The sequence below is a fragment of the Aspergillus udagawae genome (assembly GCF_001078395.1).
Source record: "Aspergillus udagawae IFM 46973 DNA, scaffold_1, whole genome shotgun sequence".
Classification (NCBI taxonomy): Eukaryota; Fungi; Ascomycota; class Eurotiomycetes; order Eurotiales; family Aspergillaceae; genus Aspergillus; species Aspergillus udagawae.
In genome coordinates this window covers 2,707,009-2,727,320 of record NW_025091264.1, presented here as the reverse complement: position 1 = coordinate 2,727,320, position 20,312 = coordinate 2,707,009, and the positions used below count along the sequence as shown (strand labels likewise).

The 20,312-nt window shown below is 53.2% G+C and overlaps 5 protein-coding genes across 5 annotated transcripts; 3 read left to right on the top strand and 2 right to left on the bottom strand.

Moving 5' to 3' along the window:
- Positions 1-192: 192 nt before the first annotated feature.
- On the top strand, positions 193-820 carry Aud_000865 (TRAPP subunit TRS20; the record flags this gene model as incomplete). The annotated part of the gene is made up of 2 exons (XM_043286369.1): positions 193-383; positions 448-820. The coding sequence occupies 2 exons, from the start codon at positions 193-195 to the stop codon at positions 818-820; spliced, it is 564 nt and encodes a 187-aa protein (XP_043142304.1).
- Positions 821-1,244: 424 nt separating this feature from the next.
- Aud_000864 (cysteine hydrolase family protein) lies at positions 1,245-2,633 on the bottom strand (the record flags this gene model as incomplete). The annotated part of the gene is made up of 4 exons (XM_043286368.1): positions 1,245-1,747; positions 1,805-1,936; positions 2,008-2,432; positions 2,527-2,633. 4 exons carry the CDS (start codon positions 2,631-2,633, stop codon positions 1,245-1,247), a joined length of 1,167 nt encoding a protein of 388 aa, XP_043142303.1.
- A 1,252-nt stretch (positions 2,634-3,885) lies between these two features.
- Positions 3,886-5,733, top strand: nde1 (nuclear distribution protein NudE; the record flags this gene model as incomplete). The annotated part of the gene is made up of 2 exons (XM_043286367.1): positions 3,886-4,122; positions 4,189-5,733. 2 exons carry the CDS (start codon positions 3,886-3,888, stop codon positions 5,731-5,733), a joined length of 1,782 nt encoding a protein of 593 aa, XP_043142302.1.
- Positions 5,734-8,423: 2,690 nt separating this feature from the next.
- Aud_000862 (acetyl-CoA carboxylase ACC1) lies at positions 8,424-15,512 on the top strand (the record flags this gene model as incomplete). The annotated part of the gene is made up of 4 exons (XM_043286366.1): positions 8,424-8,588; positions 8,678-8,848; positions 8,911-14,667; positions 14,727-15,512. The coding sequence occupies 4 exons, from the start codon at positions 8,424-8,426 to the stop codon at positions 15,510-15,512; spliced, it is 6,879 nt and encodes a 2,292-aa protein (XP_043142301.1).
- Positions 15,513-16,155: 643 nt separating this feature from the next.
- Aud_000861 (uncharacterized protein) lies at positions 16,156-20,048 on the bottom strand (the record flags this gene model as incomplete). The annotated part of the gene is made up of 2 exons (XM_043286365.1): positions 16,156-16,577; positions 16,646-20,048. The coding sequence occupies 2 exons, from the start codon at positions 20,046-20,048 to the stop codon at positions 16,156-16,158; spliced, it is 3,825 nt and encodes a 1,274-aa protein (XP_043142300.1).
- Between the last annotated feature and the right edge of the window lie 264 nt (positions 20,049-20,312).

The following is a 20,312-nucleotide window of genomic DNA, read 5'->3' as shown; positions in this document are numbered from 1 at the left end:
AGAGAGGTATTTGAAGTTGAAGATATATTTCTCCGTAGTAGAAGGTGATGAGTTCATGAGATGTTATCTTATCAGCCACGTGACTCTATCATCTCCCCCCAAACAAACTGACCCATGTCCCCCGGTATTTACCTACGCTTGCGGAGCGAAGGACTATTTCCCTCTTGAAAGTGACTACTTCTGTTAGATAAAATGTCATACTACTTCACCATCCTCTCGCCAACCGATGCTCCCTTATTCAATATCGCCTTTGGCACCTCCAAAGGCGGCGGCGATGGCATCGCACGATTCCGCTTCCCAGACACAGCGCAATACATGAACCAATTCATCATCCACTCGAGTCTGGACATTGTCGAGGAAGCCCAATGGATGAACGGCAATATGTAACTGCCCACAGTTCCGATCTTACTGACATTATAACTGAATGTTAAATGCTAAATGGTACAGGTACCTCAAACACATCGACACCTACCCCCCCGCCTCGGCGTATATCTCCGCGTTCCTCACACCCTCCGGAACAAGATTCTTGCTCCTCCACCAGCCGCCTCAGTTGCCTTCGACGGGGACTGCGGGGTCCGGCTCGTCGCTGCTCGGCTCGTCCTTCTCCGTCGGTGGGGGCAGCTCGTCCCGTGCGTCGAGTAGCTCGATCGCGGCGAATCCGACCTCGCCGCAGACGGAGGAAGCCGTGCGGCAGTTCATGAACGAGGTGTATGAGAATTACGTCAAGACGGCCATGAGTCCATTTTACCGGCAAGGAATGGAGATCCGGAGTCCGGTGTTTCGGTCCAGGGTTGTGGCTGCGGGGAAGAAGTGGTTGTGATTCTTTGCCTGCCCTTTTACGGCTGATGCATTTTACCTTGCGGAGCGTGGCGTTGGGGTGTGGCTTACTTTACTACTATGGACTTGCATTAAAAGATGCATCGAAAGTGCATGGGTTCAACTCGTGTATTTATTTGATGCCCATTAACCTCTGCGCCGTGTACCAATGCAGAGTATCCGATATTGTTGCTCTGTTCTCATAATCTTGCTTGCATCGACCAAGGGGGAATTTGGCAAGCAATAATAAGCTCGCTAATGATTCAAAAGATGGAGCATGCCCTGCAAGATGAGCGGACGAAAGTAGCTCTTCCCAAATGTGATGATAAAAGGGGGACTGAAAAGCAAGAAAAGATATATGCCGCTGTCGCTGTTTCCAAGGGACCAAGACCAACAGAACGCCTCCCTAAGATTACCTCCGACCCACTTCATCCCGTCATTTGAGGGGCCAGCTTCTTCACAGTACTGTTTTTGAAATTCTCCACCGCATGGATCACGTCGTCTGCTTTGCCGACGGCGCCAAAGATGCCGCCTTCCATCTTGACGGATTCGAGCGTACTCACATGGAGGGACGGCTCGCCGGCGGCAGTGCAGTCTTCCAGGATGACGCAGTCGAAGCCTTTGTCATTCGCCTCCCGCATCGTCGTCGACACACAGACATCCGTGGTGACACCTGCAATGACCAGATTCTTGATGCCTTTGTTCCGAAGAAGAAGCTCAAAGTCGGTGTACGAAAATGCACTTTTACCCGGCTTGTCGATGACCGGCTCCTCAGGCAGCGGATACAGTTCGTCGACGATGTCGTGTCCAACTTCACCGCGTATCAACAAACGTCCCAATGGCCCTTGGGAGCCAATTCCCATGCCGGATGCATTGTTCCGCGACCGAAACGCCTCCCTATTTGAGAGAGTTGATAGATCAGGCCGATGACCTTTACCACACCGTTAATCAGAAGTCCGCCACCAAGACTAGAGTATCGGGGTTTTACCTTCACGAGTGTGGTAAACAGGAAAGCCAGCAGTACGGAATGTATTCAGTACCTGCTGCAGTTTGGGGATGAGACTTTGCGCTGCTGAAATGTCGTAACCTTGGTATTCCATGTAACCGCCAGGCGAACAAACTGCGATGACCGTCAGTGGTGATGAGCATTCGGACGCAAGCGCGAACAACATGAATGTGCGGAATACATACAGTCCTTCTGCATGTCGATGATGACTAAAGCAGTCGTATATGGTGTTAGAGTCGCATCATGCGGCCAATCATAGGGAACCGCTGGAATCTGGCCCTTTCGAACCTTATGCTGCGGCAGTGGTCGCGGCTTCTCGACAATAGGCCCATGATTGTGAGTTGGATTTAACACTGTCAACGTCCAGATGCCAGGAGTACCAGCTGCTACCAGCATAAACGGACAGTCCATCAAACGAGATGTTCGTCGCCGCTTTCTCGTCTCCTCTGTGAGCCCGTTTCGGGGCCGATAATGGCCTCCCCGATCGCACCGGAGCCACACTTTAGCTGTACGTCCGGGCTTCTTCTCGGTAGGAGTGCTGGATGACTTGACCACAACATTGTATCCATGTGCTTTGCTGTGAGCTTGCACTGCGGCAAGAAGAGTAGCTCTTTACATGTAGGGAAGGATATGAGTAGCGGTCCAAGCAATGTATCTAGAATTGGGTGACAAAAGGGCGGCTAGCATAATTCATGCATACTTACTTATCGGGATATGTTCCTTCTGGAGGAGGCACAAGCTGCATGGACATATCTGGGATATCTTGAAGATCGCTAGGCGCGTCGAGATTCAGATCGGTGGGGTCCGCCATCTCAACAAGTCGTGTGGATCTTCACGGGAAAGGGAAGATCTGGAGAGCGCCATATTAGTATCATAGGCCCATGGTGACCGCTCACCAAGCTCTGTTTGGGAGGGAAAAAACAGAATAAAAGACCAATGGCCATTTCAGATCGACCAGATGGGTAGCTGATTGTCGATTTGAATGTGCGTGGAAGCAACTCTCCGGTCTACTGTGAGTAGTATGATGTGCGTGGATATAACACGATCTATCACCCTAGCTTGGAGACTAGGCCGAAGTTGAAGGAGTAAGGAGGGAAGAAGCGCCCGTAAGAGTCCGATAGGAGGGAAAACAAGCAGAGAGAGGGAACGCAAGTGGACAATAGCAACTTACCGGGCCAAAATCAGGGAATAGAACTGGGAAGTGGGAACCAAGCAATAATAACCTCCAGATCACTTTCTTGTCGCCCCAGACTTCCACTGCCCATGAGGCATGCCCCCGGAGCAGTCACTGACCTTTGATCGTCGGAATACGCACAGCGCAGGCGGTGGAAATCGAGCTGGAGGACGAGACCAGTACTAGACCACTATAGGTCTAGTGATGTTTTTATGAGGTCGTAACATACACGAATTTGTTACACTACTGCACTGATTAATTACCATGTGACAGTTGCCGTCAGGTACCAAGCCTTGTACCTTTTGTACCTAACTGGTATCTACCGCCAAACTGCGGATACTATGAGCACCCAAAGTACCTTAGGTACCTAAAGTACTCTAAAGCGGTATGCTAGTGCTTAATCCAGTTGGTGAGGTTGTTTTGTTCCCGTGGACACCGCCCTACTATCTGTCTAGTCTCTAGCCTATCCAGCTGGATAACATCACCATCACAATCAACCCCCCCAAAACAATCACCCATGTTTCAACCAGCCCCCTCTGAGAGGGTTCCGCAAAGGTAAGTTTGGATCTTCTCAGTCTTCAACTTCAGTTATTCTAGTATTGTTTTCTCTTCTTGATTTCTATTTTCCTTCTTTGTCTCTATCACTCTCGAGTCCCTGGTTATTACCCCCGATCAACTGCGACACCGCCTCCGCGAGGGGTCCCCCTCCACCGGTTCACGCACGGTTGTTGATACTATTCGCGGCGTGCATGAACTCGGTTTCCAGCTGTTTCGTGACGACGCTCTCTCTGTCCTTCAATTCACTGCTTGGAAGTGAGTCGTTACCTTTGCTCTTGTGGACGACCTCCGTGTCCGTCTTCGGTCATACCGCCCCCCTGGTCCCGGAATAATGCCCTCGGCCGACGGTTCTTCCTCTGCTCGCCCCAATGGTACCAGCTCCCGGTCAGATCAGCTTGCATGGTATAAGACGCAGTATGAGCAACTAGAGGCTGAGCTAGCGGATTTTCAGGCCTCCAGCCGTGAGCTGGAGGCGGAGCTGGAAAAGGATATCGAGGCATCTGAGAAGCGGGAACGGTTGTTGAAGGAGAAGGTGGATAGCTTGAAATACGAGGTCGAGGAGTGGAAGGTTAGATCGGAGTTTACCTGCACTGCTGGTGACGGACAGGGGGCTAATCTGTGACTTCCTCGGCAGACCAAGTACAAGCAATCCAAGTCGGAGGGAAACTCGGCCCAGAACACGTTACAGAAAGAGATCACGACTTTGAGGGATGCAAACAGGACGCTACAGCTGAAACTGCGAGACATCGAAGTCGCAAACGATGATTATGAACGTCAAGCCCGGCATACGACTTCGTCCCTGGAGGATCTGGAGTCCAAGTACAATGTCGCCATCGAACGAGCAGTCTTATTGGAAGAGGAAATCAGAACCGGGGAGCAGGAGCGGGAAAACTTGCGCATCGAGAATCAACGTCTGCGAGACGAGCTTTCGGATCTGAAGATAGAAACGGAAATCATCCACGAAAAGCTCCGGCATGCGGAACTGCAAAACAGCCGGCGCAGGAAGCCGATCTCCTTGCGCAGTCCATCAACACCACAGACACCGGATCTCTTCAATCGTTCTCCTGCTTCATCCATAGTTTCCTCGCCGTTATTCTCGACTCCTACATTGAAAACCTCGCTCATGTCCGCCACTGCAACGCCTCCGTCGCCGCCGATATCCGAGTCCTCGAGCAGCCTGCGCAAGTCAATGAATGCTATGCCTGGTTTCCCTCTTCAGAAGGCCTCGGCTTCTGACTCGTCATTTGGCACCCGGTCGCTGCATGGGTCCAGGACTCAGAAATATAACAACCACGCGCGTGCAACCTCGTACGCTTTTACGAATAACCGCCCCACGCCATCAGCGACCAATCGGCCCAGCTTGCCCAAGCCGAAGCCCAAGCCCCATGAAAACACCAACAAGAATAATAATAATGCCCGGTCGTCTGGGCTGCCGAAGTCAGGTTCACTGTATCAAATTCGTGGACTCATTGGCAAGATGCAGAAGCTCGAAGAGAGAGTTCAATCTGCAAAATCCAAACTGCCACCCCCGTCGGATTCACCGTCTCGTACGTCTTCTCGTTCGGGATCGATAATGGGCGAGAGCCCGGTTGCATCTACAATAACAGCCCGAAGGAACTCACGCAAACGGCTGAGCGGGAGTAGTTTCAGCTCGTCTATTCGAGACGGTGATAGTGTGCCCTCTTATGCTCCGCACAGTCGACGGACGCAGGGGGATAGTCGCCCAAGCAGTCGCACCAGCTACTCGAGCCACAGCTCTGTCAGTCACAGTACACATCCGAGCGTGACTCCATCAACACGCCCCGAGAGCCGCCAGAGTCGGACAAAGACACCACTGGGGCATTACTCGACCAACCCGACCACCGAGAGCCGCCGACCCCGGTCATCGCTCAGCAACCCCTCTACTCAGAATGGAGTCGTCAATGGGATGGCCCATATTGACGAGGATGAGGATCTTGCGTTGCATATGTCTTTACGGGCTAGGATCAGCGAGATCCGCGAGACTCGGCTTCCGTCCATCTCCACGCCGACTGGACTCAAGAAAAGAACCCCAAGCGGGGTCTCTGGTATCCCAGCGCCTCGAACATTGAGAACGAGCACTGACTTTGACCGGTTGGAAGGCGATATGGGGCCACCAGAGCGGAAATCCAAGATTACCGATCTTGGAGAAACATTTTAAATTGACCTGCTCGGACGATGTATCCGTCCGGTGCGTTGGAGTTGACCCACTTCAGAAGGTGCTCTCGCGAACCAGTCCGTTTCGTTTTTATCCTACATTTACATACATAATACCCTCAGAGCCTCGAATTTGAAGGTCGGGTTGCAGATTGGAGCATTGGCGTCCCCTGGAAGTTTTCGGCTGGACGCTAGAAGATTGATCATAGATGAGGGATTTCACTTTTGTTCGAGTGTTCTCTTCTCTGCTAGTCCCTTAGTAAAGGATAGTCACTGATTTGTACAGTTTGTCCGGGTCGATGGCGGAGTTGGGATCTCGTCTGGGAGCGCATTTGTTTCACATGCTCGCAGAAGCCGTTGCAGGGCCCTGCAACGGCACTGTGGCGTCCAAGCTGTTTCTCAGCACCACTTTCCTTCGAGATTTTATTTCATGTTACTACTTATTGTTGCCTTTGGCGTTAGAGAATACCCAGCGACAGTTCGTTAAATATCTTTGGGAACTTTATCGTAGCAGATCAGGGGATCTAGGTCAGAAACATAATCGTCCGGATGCCTGTGGAGAAATAGAGACTTTCGAAAAGGACCGTACGTCAGCGGGGGCCACCTGGACAACCTAGAGTCCCTGGCGCTGTACCAAGGAAAGGCAGTCGATCGGTCGTTTTTATAGATAAATGTGCCTGGCCCATCGCGCGTCCTGCTTTCCTTGTTTCTAAGGCATTCTTCAATGCAACCTCATGAAATCACGTTCGTATTTTAGGAGTAGTCTTCGTATAATACCGATAACCGAGAGACATGGTGTATCATAGTTACTCGTAAAGCCCGACTCAGATCCGACTAAATGCTTATCCTCGTATAAGACATCCCTGTAGAAACTAGATTGAAAAAGTTCCCGTTTGGCCCAAACAGGCGTTGATGACTTAAACTGGCAACTGGCAACTAGCAACGGGCAAGCCCAGCCAGGCCAGACTATACCAGAAGGAGAAACAGACCAGAAGGAGATGCAGAGCGCGGACTCTCTCTCCCCGTCTCCCGCCACTGTCAGATTTGCTGAGGGCGATCACTTCCCAAGGTCCCAACACGGTTGGCAAATATTTTGGTGGTGATTGGTTGTGGTGGATTGGTGTGGGGCGCCAACATGTCTGGATGCGGTTAGGCGGGTACTACTACTGTAGTACTGGTATCTGGATGTTGCTGGATTCGTCGCTCAGGGACCGAACCGTGCATTTGGTTGGTCTGTCTGTTGATGACATTTTTTTTTTTTCTTACGTGGGACTTGCACTTCTGTTAGAGAAACGAAAAGAAACGAAGAGATATTGAAACTCGAGAATATTTCAGGCTGAATATATTCGTCATGAGGGAGTATGAGCCTCGGAGGAGGATGTACGGAGTATAGTAACTGCGTCGCATCTTTTCGTATGTGCCGCCTATGTCCCGAATCCCGGCTGTCTGGCGCCGGAGCGGAGGTCTAGTCTAGATCCTTCTTCGTACTTCCTGCAGAGTATTACTCTCTTCGGGTAGATAGATTGCAATCGCTTTGCGACTGCGAGTTCTCGGCATTAGGACTATGGAGTAGATACTGACTGCCTGATTTCAGTCTGTATTCTGTAGACTAGATAGACAGAGATCAATAAGATACCGCTCCAGCCATGTGATGGCGGGCTGTTCGTTGACTTGGCATCGAGATCGAGATCCACAGGAACGGATGATATCTGAATCAGTAGCGGGAGTGCTATGCACTGCGTTAAATACATGGGATAGCGTCACCGATGCTTGGTAGAAGATAGGGAAGTCATTATTCTAATGCCATTGAGGCGGACGATGCATGGGGCGGAAGAAGGAAATCTGGTGGGAAGAAACGTCATGGGCCCAACAACAAGCGGCGGGCAGAAGTTGGGGATCCCTTTGGGGAGTGGATATCTTTTTCGGTGGTTTTTTTCCCCTCTCGGCCTTTTTCTCTCCTACTTCTCGATGGATAGTGCAGAGTAGACTAGATGACCTTGGCTTCCAAGTATCCGACTGGACCAACTATCCTACTGGACGACTGGACTGGAGTAACCAAAGCATAAGCCCAAAGTAAACCACGGTCTCGGACTTTAGGGTGTCGAGCCTTTTGGAGGTGAACTAGATCAAGTCCTTCATCTAAACTCAACTCTCCTCCTCTTCTTCTCTTCTGCTCTTCTTCTACTCTTCTTCTCTCTTATTCCTTTCTAGTCTCTCCAAATCATCAGCAATTTACATTCCGGGCGGGTTTTTCTGGTGGTTGTGGTAAGTCAACTATCTCCGTTTGCGACACAAGATCCGTCCCCATTTATTTCCGCTTCCTTCGAATCGCTCTCCGTCCCACTATTATTATTCCTCTGGCTCCCCCTGCTGGTTCAATACGAACCCTTTGCTGACAATCTCTTCTTCTTCTGCTTCTGCCGCAGCCAGCCTGAGGACTATTTTCATCCCATCCTCGTACATTTCTCCTTGTTACTTACGACCTAATCCTTGTACGCCGCCGTCTCCAGGCTTTCTCTGATAGAATCACAATTTCGCGGCATTGTGGTTCTATCTCAACTGTTCCCTCTTGTACTACTACGACTTATACGATTTTCCTCCTCCTTCGCGTCATCACCTCTTTTATTCGCCTTGAAAAGCCATAGCCATTGATTGCATGGGAATTGTATAATTTATAATAAAACTGCAAGCATCATGGGCGTCCCCAATGGAAGTTCGAGCAACGGTCACGTTAGCTCTCGTGCGGCTAAACACAATCTCCCCTCACATTTCATCGGTGGAAATCACCTGGACGCAGCACCTCCAAGCAGTGTAAAGGATTTCGTTGCCAACCATGAGGGTCACTCCGTCATTAGTTCGGTGAGTGGCAGCCCCCCGAGTCTCGAGAAGACAGTCTTGCATTGCAATTTGAGCAAAAAGTTGCTGATTTGGTTGGTTTGGTTGAATAGGTGCTTATTGCCAACAACGGTATCGCAGCCGTCAAGGAAATTCGGTCTGTTCGGAAATGGGCTTATGAGACATTCGGCAACGAACGCGCCATTCAGTTCACGGTCATGGCCACACCGGAGGATTTGCGGGCAAACGCCGATTACATTCGTATGGCCGATCAATACGTCGAGGTAGGCAGTCGCAAGTCTGGCCGAGGAGGGTTGCCAAATGGCTAATTTTTCTCGTTTACTAGGTACCCGGAGGCACAAATAACAACAACTATGCGAACGTCGAGCTGATCGTCGATGTCGCCGAGCGAATGGATGTCCATGCCGTCTGGGCTGGTTGGGGTCACGCCTCGGAGAACCCCAGACTTCCCGAAGCTCTGGCTGCTTCCCCCAAGAAGATCATCTTCATCGGTCCTCCGGCCTCTGCGATGCGTTCTCTGGGTGATAAGATCTCTTCGACAATTGTTGCACAGCATGCTGGTGTGCCTTGCATTCCGTGGTCAGGAACTGGAGTTGACGATGTGACAATTGATGACAATGGTATTGTCACCGTTCCCGACGAGGTCTACAACCGGGGTTGCACCTTTTCCCCTGAAGAAGGTCTGCAGAAGGCCAAGGAGATTGGTTTCCCCGTGATGGTGAAGGCCTCGGAAGGTGGTGGTGGTAAGGGTATCCGTAAGGTCGAGCGCGAGGAGGATTTCGTCAGCCTTTACAATGCCGCCGCAAACGAAATCCCCGGTTCCCCTATCTTCATCATGAAGTTGGCTGGCAATGCCCGGCATCTGGAGGTCCAGCTGCTGGCTGATCAGTACGGAAACAACATCTCTCTGTTCGGCAGAGATTGCTCCGTTCAGCGTCGTCACCAGAAGATTATCGAGGAGGCCCCCGTCACCATCGCAAAGCCCGCCACGTTCCAGGCCATGGAGCGTGCTGCTGTCAGCCTTGGAAGGTTGGTCGGTTACGTCTCCGCCGGTACCGTTGAGTACCTGTACTCGCACGCCGATGATAAGTTCTATTTCCTCGAATTGAACCCTCGTCTTCAGGTCGAGCACCCCACCACCGAGATGGTCTCCGGTGTCAACCTGCCAGCCGCCCAGCTGCAGATCGCCATGGGTATCCCCCTGCATCGCATTCGTGACATCCGTCTGCTCTACGGTGTTGACCCCAACACCTCATCCGAGATTGACTTCGACTTCTCCAGCGAAGAGAGCTTCAAGACCCAGCGCCGCCCTCAGCCCAAGGGACACACGACGGCCTGCCGTATCACTTCCGAAGATCCCGGTGAAGGTTTCAAGCCCTCCAGCGGTACCATGCACGAACTGAACTTCCGCAGTTCGTCCAACGTCTGGGGTTACTTCTCCGTCGGTACCGCCGGTGGTATCCACAGCTTCTCCGACAGTCAGTTCGGTCACATTTTCGCCTATGGTGAGAACCGTTCGGCGTCGCGGAAACACATGGTTGTCGCTCTGAAGGAGTTGAGCATCCGTGGTGACTTCCGCACGACAGTCGAGTACCTGATCAAGCTGCTGGAGACTCCGGCGTTCGAAGAGAACACCATCACCACTGGATGGCTGGATCAGCTCATCTCGAACAAGCTGACCGCTGAGCGTCCAGACCCCATCGTGGCTGTTCTGTGCGGTGCGGTAACCAAGGCTCACCTGGCCAGCGAAGGCGGTGTCGAGGAGTACCGCAAGGGCCTCGAAAAGGGTCAGGTGCCTTCCAAGGATGTCCTCAAGACCGTCTTTCCCGTGGACTTCATCTACGAGGGCCAGCGTTACAAATTTACCGCGACCAGAGCCGGCTTGGACAGCTACCACCTCTTCATCAACGGATCCAAGTGCTCGGTCGGTGTCCGTGCTCTGGCTGATGGTGGCTTGCTCGTTCTCCTGAACGGTCGCAGTCACAACGTCTACTGGAAGGAGGAAGCCGCTGCAACTCGCCTGAGCGTCGACGGAAAGACGTGCTTGCTGGAGCAGGAGAATGATCCTACTCAGCTCCGCTCTCCGTCCCCCGGAAAGCTTGTCAAGTTCACTGTCGAGAATGGCGAGCACGTCAAGGCTGGTCAGGCCTTCGCCGAAGTCGAGGTCATGAAGATGTACATGCCCTTGATTGCGCAGGAAGACGGTATTGTCCAGCTCATCAAGCAGCCTGGTGCCACCCTCGAAGCCGGTGACATCCTCGGTATCCTCGCTCTGGATGACCCGTCTCGTGTCACGCATGCGCAGCCATTCACCGGACAGCTGCCCGACCTTGGACCCCCGCAGGTGGTCGGTAGCAAGCCTCCTCAGAGATTCTCCCTGCTTCACAGCATTCTCGAGAACATCCTCATGGGTTACGACAACCAAGTGATTATGAACACCACTTTGAAGGAGCTGGTTGAGGTTCTGCGGGACCCTGAGCTCCCCTACGGTGAATGGAACGCTCAGTCTTCTGCCCTTCATTCCCGCATGCCCCAGAAGCTGGACGCTCAGCTTCAGAGCATTGTCGATCGGGCGCACGCCAGAAAGGCCGAGTTCCCTGCCAAGCAGCTGCAGAAGACTATCTCCCGCTTCATTGAGGAGAATGTCAACCCAGCCGACGCCGACATCCTCAAGACCACCCTCCTGCCTCTTCAGCAGGTCATCAACAAGTATATGGATGGCTTGAAGGCCCACGAGTTCAATGTCTTCGCTGGATTGCTGGAGCAGTACTACAAGGTCGAGAGCCTCTTCTCTGGCCGCAACATCCGTGACGAAGATGCCATTCTGAAGCTCAGAGAAGAGAACAAGGACGACATTGCCAGCGTCGTTCAGATTGTTCTGTCTCACAGCCGCATTGGCGCGAAGAACAACCTGATCTTGGCCATCCTGGCCATGTACCGCCCCAACCAGCCTGGTGTTGGCAATGTTGGGAAGTACTTCAAGCCCGTCCTGAAGAAGCTCACTGAACTTGAGTCGCGGCCCGCCGCCAAGGTCACTCTCAAGGCCCGTGAGGTCCTCATCCAGTGTGCGCTTCCCTCTCTGGAGGAGCGTATGTCTCAGATGGAACTCATCCTGCGCTCCTCCGTTGTCGAATCCCGATACGGAGAGACCGGTTGGGACCACCGGGAGCCCGAATTCTCCGTCCTCAAGGAGGTGGTGGACTCCAAGTACACCGTCTTCGATGTGCTGACCCGATTCTTCGTTCACCCGGACCCATGGGTCACCCTGGCTGCTCTCGAGGTCTACATTCGCCGCGCCTACAGGGCCTATACACTGAAAGGTATCCAGTATCATCCTGACGGAGAAGTTCCCCTGGTCTCCTGGGACTTTACCCTTGGCAAGCTGGGACAGCCGGAGTTCGGTTCCGTCAACTCCAACCAGATGTCTACCCCCGGCACACCAACTACGGAGTCCAGCCCCTTCAGGAGACTCAACTCCATTAGTGACATGTCCTACCTCGTCAACGACAGCAGCAATGAGCCCCTCAGAAAGGGTGTGATCGTCCCGGTTCAGTACCTGGAAGACGCCGAGGAGCAGCTGCCTAAGGCCCTGGAGGCACTCCCTCGTGCCGGCTCGAAGAAGAAGCCCGGTGAGAACGGGCTCATTGCAGATCTGGAGGGCAAGCGTCGACCGGCTCCTCGCATTGAGTCCGATAATGAATTGACCGGTGTCTGCAACGTGGCCGTCCGCGACCTCGAAGATCTTGACGACAACCAGATCGTTGCTCAGATCAACAGCATTCTTGCCGGCCTCAAGGAGGAGTTGCTCGCTCGCCGCGTCCGCCGCGTCACCTTCATCTGCGGCAAGAACGGCAGCTACCCTGGCTACTTCACCTTCCGTGGACCTACCTACGAGGAAGATGAAAGCATCCGTCACAGCGAACCTGCCCTCGCCTTCCAGCTTGAACTCGGACGTCTGTCCAAGTTCAAGATCAAGCCTGTCTTCACCGAGAACCGGAACATCCACGTCTACGAGGCCATCGGCAAGGGCCCCGAGAACGACAAGGCCGTCGACAAGCGTTACTTTGTCCGTGCCGTGGTGCGACCGGGCCGTCTCCGTGACGATATTCCCACCGCGGAGTACCTGATCTCCGAGGCTGACCGTCTCATGAATGACATCTTGGATGCTCTGGAGATCATCGGCAACAACAACTCCGATCTCAACCACATCTTCATCAACTTCTCGCCGGTGTTCAACCTGCAGCCCCAGGATGTGGAAGAGGCCTTGGCTGGTTTCCTTGAGCGCTTCGGTCGCCGTCTCTGGCGCCTTCGTGTCACCGGTGCCGAGATCCGTATTCTGTGCACCGATCCTGCCACTGGCATGCCTTATCCTCTGCGTGTGATCATCACCAACACCTACGGCTTCATCATCCAGGTTGAGCTGTATATTGAGAAGAAGTCTGAGAAGGGTGAATGGCTCCTCCACAGCATCGGTGGTACCAACAAGCTCGGCTCCATGCACCTGCGTCCTGTCTCCACACCCTACCCGACCAAGGAGTGGCTTCAGCCCAAGCGTTACAAGGCTCATCTCATGGGCACACAGTACGTCTACGATTTCCCCGAGTTGTTCCGTCAGGCCTTCCAGAACAGCTGGGCCAAGGCTGTGGCCAAGATCCCCGCCCTGGCCAGCAAGCGGCCCGCGGTTGGCGAGTGCATTGAGTACAGCGAGCTTGTTCTCGATGATACCGACAACCTGATCGAACTCTCGAGAGGCCCTGGTACCAACACCCACGGTATGGTTGGATGGATCGTTACTGCTCGCACCCCGGAGTATCCCGAAGGCAGACGGTTCATCATCGTCGCCAACGACATCACCTTCCAGATCGGTTCCTTCGGTCCCCAGGAAGACAAGTTCTTCTGCAAATGTACCGAGTTGGCCAGGAAGCTTGGCATTCCTCGTATCTACCTCTCTGCCAACTCCGGTGCTCGCATCGGTATGGCCGATGAGCTGATCCCCTACTTCTCTGTGGCCTGGAACGATCCCCAGAAGCCCGAGGCTGGATTCAAGTACCTTTACCTGACTCCCGAGGTCAAGCAGAAGTTCGATGCCAGCAAGAAGAAGGAAGTCATAACCGAGCTCATTCACGACGAGGGCGAAGAGCGCCACAAGATCACCACTATCATTGGTGCCAAGGATGGCCTGGGTGTTGAATGTCTGAAGGGCTCTGGTCTCATCGCTGGAGCCACCTCGCGCGCTTACGAGGATATCTTTACCATCACTCTGGTCACCTGCCGCTCCGTTGGTATCGGTGCCTACCTTGTCCGTCTGGGCCAGAGAGCCATCCAAGTGGAAGGCCAGCCGATCATTCTGACTGGTGCCCCGGCCATCAACAAGCTGTTGGGTCGCGAGGTTTACACGTCTAACCTGCAGCTCGGTGGTACTCAGATCATGTACAAGAACGGTGTCTCTCACATGACTGCCACCGATGACTTTGAGGGTGTCCAGAAGATTGTCGAGTGGATGTCCTTCGTGCCCGACAAGAAGGGTGCACCCATTCCCATCCGGCCCTGGTCCGATGACTGGGACCGCGATGTCGCCTACTACCCTCCCCCTAAGCAGGCGTACGATGTCCGCTGGCTCATTGCTGGTAAGGAAGATGAGGAAGGCTTCCTCCCTGGCCTGTTCGATGCTGGATCCTTTGAGGAGGCTCTTGGTGGATGGGCTCGCACCGTTGTCGTTGGCCGTGCCCGCCTCGGTGGCATCCCTATGGGTGTCATTGCTGTCGAGACTCGTTCCGTTGAGAACGTTACCCCTGCCGACCCTGCCAACCCTGACTCCATGGAGCAGATCAGCCAGGAAGCCGGTGGTGTGTGGTACCCCAACTCGGCCTTCAAGACTGCTCAGGCTCTCCGTGACTTCAACAATGGCGAGCAGCTGCCCGTCATGATCCTGGCCAACTGGAGAGGTTTCTCCGGTGGTCAGCGTGACATGTACAACGAGGTCCTCAAGTACGGTTCCTACATTGTCGACGCTCTGGTCAAGTACGAGCAGCCCATCTTTGTTTACATCCCACCCTTCGGTGAACTCCGTGGTGGTTCATGGGTAAGTCATTGATTATTCTGTGTTATATCATGTCTTCCAATTACTGACTACTCCACTAGGTCGTCATCGATCCCACGATCAACCCCGACCAAATGGAGATGTACGCTGATGAAGAGGCTCGCGGTGGTGTCCTCGAACCCGAAGGTATCGTCAACATCAAGTACCGCCGTGAGAAGCAGCTCGACACCATGGCTCGTCTTGACGCCACCTACGGCGAGCTCCGTCGCTCTCTCGAGGACCCATCCCTCAGCAAGGAGCAGCTGTCGCAGATCAAGGCCAAGATGGCCGCTCGCGAAGAACAGCTCCTTCCCGTCTACCAGCAGATCGCTCTGCAGTTCGCTGATCTCCACGACCGCGCCGGCCGCATGGTGGCCAAGAACACCATCCGCAAGGCCCTGACCTGGAAGAACGCCCGACGCTTCTTCTACTGGCGTGTCCGCCGCCGTTTGAGCGAGGAGCTCATCCTCAAGCGCATGGCCTCCGTCGCTCCGGCCGCCGTCTCCGGCGAGGCCTCCGGCGCCATCCCTGCCACCGGCGCCGTCGACAGCCAGGCCTCGTCCACCGAGAGCCCTCGCGCCAAGCAACTGCGCGCCCTGCACTCGTGGACCGGCTTCCTGGACGAGGAACTCGAGCACGACGACCGCAAGGTCGCCATGTGGTACGAGGAGAACAGGAAGGCCATCCAGATGAAGATCGAGGCCCTCAAGACCGACTCCGTCGCCACCGAGATCGCCCAGTTGCTCATCGGCAACAAGGAGGGTGGTCTCAAGGGTGTGCAGCAGGTCCTCAGCATGCTGCCTGTCGAGGAGAAGGAGGCCGTGCTCAAGTACTTGGGCTCGGCTTAAAAAAAAAAATAAAAACATAGAACCACCCCGTTCATATTGTTTCCCCCTGGATCATATTTCCAATTTTCTGATCACATAACATACACTGAAAGAGGTTTATACAAGGCGGGTGCGTTAGGGTCTTGTTTGTTTGTTATTATTCCTATCTTGCGGGTTTGTTTGCTTTCTGTCTTGCATGGGTTTTGGAGGTTGCATCACTGAATTACTAGTAATGTATGCATTATGTTGTTATGCCTGATGTTCTTTGGCAATGTTCCTATTTCCTTCTTACTATCAATGCAATGGATCTTCGACTTCAAAGATACTATTCTCCGTAAATAATATGGGAAAAGTAAGTGTACGTCTACGTTTACGTCTACGGTAGGACATGCACAGTACGAGGTTACTGTGATATGAATCTTGTAGTTCCATTTGACAAACTGACATCTCGTCTCACGGTCATCCAAGACGCTAGGAAGATGTATCTCCACGCACACGTTCATAGTCGTCGAAAACATGAGGCAGACGTAGGGTATATATGCAACAAGTAGAAAAGATACGCCTCATAAACCACACACGATATCCATGACGCAAGAGCGAAGAATATAAAGAAAAAAGGAAAAAAAGGGTATAATGAATAGGATGGAACGAATATGCTAGCGCTCTACGCAAGCTGTCTTTCAAGGCTGCGTGGTGGGGAGAGAATAGGTGGCATCCCGCGGTAAGGAGTAGAGGACACCTCTGGTATGCCGCGGCTGGGGTTGACAGTGCCCATCCCGGGCTCATCCAGGCCCAGGCTTAACCGGCCAATGTCCACTGGGACCTGCTGCGGAAGAGGGAGAGGCGCCTGGTAACGCGGGTTCGGAGGTTCAGGCATTGGGCCGTGAGCCATCGCGAAGGCGAGAGACTCGTCCCGGCGACCAGGGAGAGTGACAATGCTCGCTTTCAGGGTGCGAGCAATGTCCTCCAGTAACACTTCCATTGGAGCGATGTAGGCTGTGTGGCTTTTCTCCGACCAGGCCAGGACATGGCCGCAGACACGGCCCGTCGATTTGTCGAAAACCCAGGCTCCCGAGTCTCCGGGAACTAGACTCAGGATGGTTGTTAGCTTCGGTTTGATCGATCGCATGGCGCATGGGGGCCTCACAACTTACCTCCAAAGTTTCCATCCACACAGAAACTAGTGGAGAAAGTCTGGCGTCCGTGCAGTTTGACAATGGTCATCGCCCGGGAAATCTGCCCGCTCTGCAGACCACTTGTCCGACCGCAACAATGAACATTCAAACCACCCAGCTCCTCCATCCGTGCTACGTCATTGAGGAAGATGGCTTCCCCTGTATGTGAAGGTGGTCCTCCAGGGCCCCGTCTCGAGAGACCTCGGGGCATTGATGGCGGCGTCTTGTCAAACACAATGTTGCGCGCGTCTAACCGGTCATCATTGATCTTGATCAACGCCCAGTCAATTTCATGCTTGATGCCTTTTCGAGTCCAGCGGCGAACGCCCGATGATGCATGGACGAACCCGAGCGAGTGAGACGCCAAGTGCTCATCATCACGATCTTCGAGCGACGGGAAGAAATCCTCATGGACGTCATCGATTGCCGGTTGAGTAACAAATAAAGGCGGCTCATCACCTGGCTCGACTCCGGCCGTGTCGCCGATCGAAGCCGCGTCTTCATCCTCATAGGGGTCATCAACATCAAAGCCTTCTTCGTCCGAAGAATAACTGTCTGAGAGCCAATGGTCGTCGTAAGTTCCTTCCAAGCTCTGAGAGAGGGAGACGTCATCGCCATCCTCGTCTTCCGAGATCTCAAATTCCAAGTCAACTTCAGAGGGATCCGCGTCGCACCAGGTGTACATGAAATCATTGTTCGAGGGGGCGGATTCTCCCCGCCAATTCCCAGCTGAGCGAAAGGGCCCCCCGACATTCCGATTCTCCACCTCCTCTTCTCCCTCATCATCACTAGGTGCCTCAAGCATGTGATGGACCGTCATACCATAAGGCATACCGTCCACCAAGATGGCACCCCCATAGGACACAGGAGGGAGATGCTCGTCATTCTGAAAGGCGCCAATGGACGCGCCACAAAGAGGTCGTGGCTGATAGCAGGGATTGAGATCTCGCTCGGGAAACGCCGGAGCACCCGCCGTCTGCGATCTCTTTGCCGGCCTGCGCCTTTTCTTTCGGGGAACTTTGGAGCGTTGGATATCCCCACGAAGCACGATGATGTCCCAATCTGCCCTATCATCGAGCACAAAATACTTCCTCAAGGCGGCTCTTACCTTCTTTGCACTCGAACAGGTAACACAGATAGTCGTCTTGGCAGTTTCAGCCGAATCGCCCGTCATCATCAGAGTGACGCCACAGGATTCGGACGAGTCTTTCAGAACCTTCTGAAGAAGTTTTCTCAATCGTGGAAGCATTTGGAAGTTCCATTCGTTGAGGTGGTCTTGAGGAATCTCGACGTTGGTAAGCTTTTTAAATGTCCTCTTCTTCGCCTTCCTCTCCTCCAAGCCCTCCAAGCCCATCTTCTCCTTCAAGACTCGCATCTCTTGCACTGGAAGAGCAGGATACGAACCATTGCGACGTGTCAGTCGCTGAGGTTCAGGCTCATATTTCTGAGGACTTTTGTGCACATGCTCTGTCTCAGTTGGAGGAACGAGTGCAAGGGGAAGGCAATCATCCAACTCCTCAGCCGCTGGTGCGGAGAAAATGTCAATTCTGCAGCAAGACCAAACGATCTTGCACATTGTATAAAGGAAGTTCATGGAGAAAGAAAAGATACCGTCTGGTGCAGAAAGATCCAGAACAGGATAATGATACGTCTGAGGAACTCTCAAGTTGAAATCTTCGAATGGCTGCGTTGATAAATGGAAGTTGGGGGCGTCCAGACACAGTTGGACGACGTGAAGGAATGCACTGCCGCACTTCGGACCCAGCTTCTGCAGATAAACATTTTCGATTCTCTGCTTGAACATCGAATTGGTGTATTTCATCTTCCAAAGTCGGCTGATTGGCGTCCACAGGCCAATTTCCATCAACACGAGACCTAGGGAATAGAGATCATAGGACCAGGCCGCATCATCCTCAAGGGACCTCTTATCATCGGGATGACGATACATGCTCGACGATAGAGGCTCGGGCGATGTCGCAGTGCCAGAGAATTGAGCGAAGGATGTCAAATATGGCCGTCGAAGATCCTCCGTAAGGGCCACTTCGTCGTTGTTCGAGCTAGTCGCACCAGGGAAGATGAGCACGTTACCGCTGTTGATGTTTCCGTGCACGAGATTCTGGCTTCGAAGGTGTAGCGCAGCCATCAAAAGGTCATAAGCCAGCCGAAGACGGGTTTCAAGGTTGGGGACCCGTTGATCATCGCTGGTTTGAAAGAGAGAGACTAAAGGCTTTGGCTTCAGGCCGCTGAGGAGATCGGAAGGATTGTGCAGAAAGGGGAAATAGTCGATTGGCATTTGATAGATAAACGCATATCGCGAATTGGGCATGTCAATGTAGAAACCAAGGAATCTCATCAAACCCAGATGCGATACCCTTGCGTTTTGGACGAGCTGATCAAGGGTCTGTTGCACATGTTCGAGTCGCTTCTGTTCCGGTAAAGTGATGTCGCGTTGAGTTTCCAGCATCATTGGCGTATACTCAACCAAGATGGATACGGTAGACTCCTTGGCGCCCGCCAAGAGCGGAGAAGCCGACGTCTTGATACGTCCAATGGCCCGAGAATTCGTGGAAGCAGCTACCATCTCATACGGCGGTGGGCTGTTGTCGTGAGACGCGCCGGAGAGCTGCAAAGCAGAGCGATCAATGAGGAAGCTCTGGGACGAAAGAGAAGATTTATGTGACTGCTTCTCGAGAGCGCTGACAACGGGCGACGCATAGTCGAAAGGATCTTGATGCGTTTTGGGGCTGTGGTAGGCCTCCTTAGTATCAAGCGGAGAGCCGTGGTATGACTTGGAATCAGGATAGACTGAGTAGACGGACTCGTCTCCTGTTCTGAGCGCGTGTCGTTGGCGACCCCGCGCAGCCGACTGCCCGCTGGAGGTCATGTTTCGGCGCGAGCGCGACAAATCATACAAAGTGTCGATGCAAGCAGTCAAGTCAGCAAGGAGACTCTTGGAGCGTGTGATGTCTTCATTAGTCCAGTGCGTCTTGGCCGGCAGGGCAGGAAGCCTGTCTTTTGATGTAGAGTCCTTCTGAGCGCCTTTGGGAGGTAGATCGGATGAACCCCCATGTTGGATGCGTTCCGCTTCACTTAGTAACTCCTGGATGGAAGACATAACGCTTTCCACGACATCGCTAAACCCGGCCTGGGTGAGGGATTCATCGATATCGTTTGGCTGCGCGGCGCTAGCGTCGCTCCAGTCTAGACCCCAAGCAAGAAGCCGATCCCGCTGCGTCCTAAAGCTCCGATGCAGAGCGACGAGCTCTGGATCATCGACCGCCTTCGAAGCCGTCGTTACACTCTCACACGAGGTCTTTGTATCAGTATACATTTTGGTAAGACGTCGCTGGAGGTATGAACCTCCATGACGGAGAACGGACATCTTGGCGTGCAGAGTCCGGGGAAGGTAAAATGATTAGGGGAATGGGCGCAATAGTACTCAAGAGGCGAGGCGGGTCTTAATTACGATCAGGCCTCGCAGCGGACTTGATACTTCAGCATTGAGGGCACATTGTTTTGAAGGGTAATGAAATGATGCAAGATGATCTGAAGGAAAAGTTTTCTTCAACAGCAATTTGGCGTTAGATGACCATGATTCTGCACAAAGAGAGCGATGGATGGCAAGGCATAAGAATAGATTCGCGAG